The sequence below is a fragment of the Protobothrops mucrosquamatus genome, unplaced genomic scaffold (genome assembly GCF_001527695.2).
Source record: "Protobothrops mucrosquamatus isolate PMUCROS unplaced genomic scaffold, P.Mucros_1.0 scaffold1788, whole genome shotgun sequence".
Classification (NCBI taxonomy): domain Eukaryota; kingdom Metazoa; phylum Chordata; class Lepidosauria; order Squamata; family Viperidae; genus Protobothrops; species Protobothrops mucrosquamatus.
The window spans coordinates 432,160-437,378 of record NW_015387926.1 but is presented as its reverse complement, the minus strand read 5'-3'; the positions used below and the strand labels follow the sequence as shown (position 1 = coordinate 437,378).

Below are 5,219 nucleotides of genomic sequence, written 5' to 3'. Positions count from 1 at the left end.
ATGGCAGTTTATGCACTTATGGCTATTGCAACATCCCCATGGTCATGGTGATCATAATTCGGACACTTGGCAACCAGCATGTCTTTATGATGGTTGTAGTGGCCCAGGATGATATGATCACCATTTGTGACCTTCCCACTGGCTTCCAAGGAGCAAACTCAATGGGAAAAGCCAGATTCGGACTATGAGATTTGCTTAATACTTAGGGAAAAAGAGATCATAAAATTGGGTGTGCTCATGTGATGACTTAATAATTGCATCACTTAGCTATGGAGGTTCCAGTCACTATTATTGTAAGTCAAGGACTATTCATATATAGATACCTATATAGTGTTCTTTGATGTAAAAATCATTTGTTGGTGTCTTCTTCTGGATTTTTTTTTTTAACTTCTTGGACTACAACCCTGGGATGGCTCCCCTCCAAGTACTAAATCCAACACTACTTAGCTTTTTCAATCAACCAAGGTTGAATAACTTGCTATTGACTGTATACTTAACAGTGACATTCCTATTTATAACCATATTTATTCATTTATATTTGCATCAATTCTTCTGTTTTTAATCTGAGTTTATTCAAGTTAATTACTACTTTATTTATAAAATTTATTGGCCACCCATCTTGGTACAATCACATGGTACCTTTATTGATTCTTAGATAGACAGCTTTAGAATAAAATACAGAAATTAGTAATTTGATAAGTGAAAGTAAATGTGAAAGCAAAATTCAATAACAGCCTTTATTTTAACTGATCAGGCTGTATTGGTGTTACATAAACTATGTGTGTTGAACAGCATGTTGTTTCTGGAATCAAAATAATCAGCAGAGGAATGTGTTGGTGAATATATTATCTGATATTTCATTTCATTTAAAAATGATGACATAAATTTGAAACATCTTAATTTTTTTATTCTTCATTATTCAGGTAAGATTAGATGTCTTAAGTTTTGTTGTCTCTTGTACTTCACTACTGAATATGATTACATGATTTAAAGTATAATTATTTTCAGATGATTGCTTTCATGGTTGTAGCAATTATAAAGCATAATTTATTCATAGTGTTTTTATGTTTCCTTTCAAAACCTGTTTCTCCAGGCTAGTATTTCCAGAATAAGCAGATTTTTAAGAAAAATCAAGCATAATATCATTGTTGTCTCCATCATTGTATATTCACTCCAAATCATTGCGACTAAAGGTTCTATAGTTGGCACATCACTAACCTATGGTTTAGTTATTCAAACATAGTTTATTTAATAAACTATAGTTGGGGGAGCTGCACAACATGCTAAGGGGACACAAAAATATGTTATGACTTGAATAGGGGGCTGCTACTAAGAAGACATGCATATAGTCTTTGGTGCAGTTATCTATTTCAACAAAATATACTGTAAATACTGATAATCTTTCATGGTAACAGGTTAAATTTCTTTTAGTAAGAATTATTGAATAATGTAATACCTGAGTTGGTTTTATCTAAACAGTAGGTGTTGTCAATATTTTCCCGCACACAATAACTTCATGCATACTGAAGTAATTCAATTTACAGAGTTCACAGACACAGCAAGCCATAATCTAGCCCACATGTCTCATTTATACAACTAACTTCATACCATCATGCCCACCAATTGTTCATTCCTATCAGCCATTATCTTGTGTGGAATGGAATAAGCAGGGTGCTTGGGCAAAGAGTGCATGGTTGTAAGAAAGGCTTCTTAGAATTGTATTATTTTAAAATAAGTTCAGAACAGTTAGCGGTCTTCTCCAATAGGTAAATGTCTTGTGGATTAGTTGCAGCTGATTTAGTACAGTTTTCCAAATGTATAGACATATTTCTTTTATAGCAGATGAACCTACTTAAGAAAAGTTAGTTATAGTCCTCAAATATTTAATATTGATAAAAGACAATCCTCTTTATCTCAGATTGGCCTAACTTTAGTTAATGTTAACATGTCTGTAGGGTTTTTTGGGTGACATCTGGAATGATCATCTGGATTTTTGCAACTCAGATCTGGCAGGTTGGTGAAACCATGTGAGGGTACCCAGGCACTTAGGCTACCCAACTGCAAGCATCTGGCAAAAATCCATTATCAGGAACCACTGAAAATGTGATTTCCAGTTGGAAAAATGTTCTTCTTTTGTGCTGTTTCAGCTTGGATTCATTGTGGAACATTAACATTGTGGAACATTAACATTAACATTTAACAGAGGGATAGAATCAAGATCACGTGAAGTATTAATACCACTTTACAATGCCTTGGTAAGGCCACACTTGGAATACTACATCCAGTTTTGGTCACCACGATGTAAAAAAAGATGTTGAGACTCTAGAAAGAGTATAGAGAAGAGCAACAAAGATGATTAGGGGACTGGAGGCTAAAACATATAAGGAATGGTTGCTGGAATTGGGTATGTCTAGTTTAACGAAGAGAAGGATGAGGGGGGACATGATAGCAGTGTTCCAATATCTCAGGGGCTGCCACAGAGAAGAGGGAGTCAAGCTATTTTTCAAATCGCCTGAAGGCAGGACAAGAAGCAATGGATGGAAACTAACCAAAGCGAGAAGCAACCTAGAACTAAGGAGAAACTTCCTGACAGTTAGAACAATTAACCAGTGGAACAACCTGCCTCCAGAAGCGGTGAATGCTCCAACACTGGAAGTTTTTAAGAAGAAACTGGACAGCCATTTGTCCAAAATGGTATAGGATTACCTGCCTGAGCAGGGGGTTGGACTTGATGACCTCCAAGGTCCCTTCCAACTTTATTATTATTATTATTATTATTATTATTATTATTATTATTATTATTAGCAGTAATTCTGAAGGCACAGCCCTTCAGAAGTGATAAGATAGGTTTCATATTTCACATGCTGTCACTTGCCTGAAGATGATGAAAATTATTTACTTTCAAGGGCCTTTATTAAAAGAACAGTCTCAAGAAATACTGGAAAGTGATAAAAACAGGTTTTAATTCATTGTTTGTTAGGCTCTTCTGGAAGGCCTATTTGTTATTTTTATTGCTATAATTGTGGTAGTGATGATTATTACTATTATTATTGTACTTAATCCAGATGCATTTGGACAAGCTTATGGAATTCAAGCTTATGAACTTTTCATTCTGCAAAGTATCATTCAGGCAAACAATTTCTAAATCTTTTCTTGTCTCATGAGTGAATGTTCTAATTTTGTTATTGCTATTAAAAGCAAGAATTTTTTTAAAAAAAATCATTTGAAAACATTTTTCCAAGTCATAATTTGTTTCCAATAGTCTTCTTCTTGGTGTTGATAGAATTTTGTAAATAATAATGAGCTTTCTCCCCATTTTCATGGAGTTCATTAAGTCAGTGAAATATGCTAATCATTACATTAAGTACCTTTGGAATGTACGTTATTGGTCACTGGGAAATTCATTCCTGTAATGTTTAACTTCTTCTTCTGCAATTATTCTTTATTAGGCGTTCAGGAGGTGTCAAAGCAAATCTGCCATATATGTACCAGGAAAGGGTGATTTTTCAGAAGAATCCCCAACAAAGATCCCAACAGAATTGTTAGGGTACTGTGGACACTGAAATGGAAAGCATGGCATTTCAGCTGCTGGGCTTTTTTTTTTGAGTCTTCTTGGCTTAGCTGGAACCATCACTGCAACCATCTTGCCTCACTGGTGGGACAGCGCTCATGTGGGAACCAATATCATCACAGCCGTCGCATACATAAAGGGTCTCTGGATGGAATGTGTTTGGCAGAGTACTGGGATCTCCCAGTGTCAGTTCCATCATTCACCGCTTGCTTTGCCTCGCAACCTTCAAGCAGCCCGGGCCATGATGGTGATATCGTGCATTCTTTCAGCTCTAGCCTGTGTGACTGCTGTTATTGGCATGAAGTGTACCCAATGTGCTAAAGGGTCCTCCTCCACCAAAAACATCTTTGCTGTCCTAGGTGGCATCCTTTTCATACTGGCTGGAATTGTGTGTCTCATCCCTGTTTCTTGGACGACAAATGTTGTGGTGACTAATTTCTACAACCCAATGTTGCCCGATGGGATTAAATATGAGATTGGGCATGCCCTTTACCTTGGCTTTGTGTGTGCTTCACTGAGTATAATTGGTGGAATAATCTTGTGTGCTTCGTGTCAGCAGGGGGAGAATGACATAAATTCCCAACAACAATCAAGAAGTGCAAGATTAGCTCCATCCTCCAGACCACCAATGGCTTACAAGTCAAATCACAGTCCTTCACAAGCATCTGCTTCTTACAATGGTTACAGGTTAAATGATTATGTATAAATTCTGTGGGACTTCTCTTAAGTATATGTTGCTGTCGGTGTTTCTCTAAATATGTTTGTATATGTGTATATAAATTATGTTATTACATCTATGATGTTTGTGGTATTATCAATGTACTATAATTTCCATGTACTGTTTATTACTATTTTACTTTTCATATAATTAATGCAATTTTAAAAAAAGTTGTTTTGAAGCTTGAAATTAGAATAAGTAGCTTTTTTCTAGAGAAAGACTGCAAATATTTACAAAAAACGGTTTCTGATTTCAGAGACAGGCTGCTGAGCACAAGAGTTCCAGACTGTGGAACTGTATCAAGGCACACTTGGTACAAAAAGGTCCAGATGTGTTGTTATTTTAGTAGCGATCATTCAAAGTAGTCTCATACTAAGTATTTTGATCATGTAAATAGATAATTTTGTATTTGTACTTCATTGTATACTTACAGGATATTTTGACAAATGTGTATTTGTGTGTATCTGATTCTAAGACATGAACAGAGACAAAGAAAACAAAGCTGTGTAATAGCTCTGTCCTTTGTATTGGTTTCCTATCAGTCATGCAATGTAAGGCAGGAAATGTGGATGTAAGGTTAATTTGGCTATGACATTGACCACCAGGATTGAATTTAAAAGTGTTATGATTCCATTTCAATAGCCTTTTGACTCCATTTCCTTGTAAATGGGAAATTCTCATTTAAATTGTAAATTTAATTGTAAAGGCAATTTTCATTTCCTTGCAAATGAGAAAATTTGCCTCTTCTATATATAATTGACAATGTGCAATGGTTAGTATATGGGAGAGTGTCATCTCAAACTATATTAGGAAGTTGAAAAAGCAACCCGGAAGAATGCAGTAACAAACCTGTATGATTGTCAAGAACAGTAGACAGATATGTTCATGTGAATGTAGTCACTAGGACTTGAGCATGACTCAAGATATTGA

At 35.5% G+C, this 5,219-nt stretch overlaps 1 protein-coding gene across 1 annotated transcript; it reads left to right on the top strand.

Annotated features, from left to right (window-relative positions):
- The first annotated feature begins 3,564 nt into the window (after window positions 1-3,564).
- On the top strand, window positions 3,565-4,277 carry CLDN14 (claudin 14). The gene is given in 2 exon segments (XM_015823173.1): window positions 3,565-3,594; window positions 3,597-4,277. Coding segments are annotated over 2 exon segments (711 nt in total).
- Window positions 4,278-5,219: the final 942 nt, after the last annotated feature.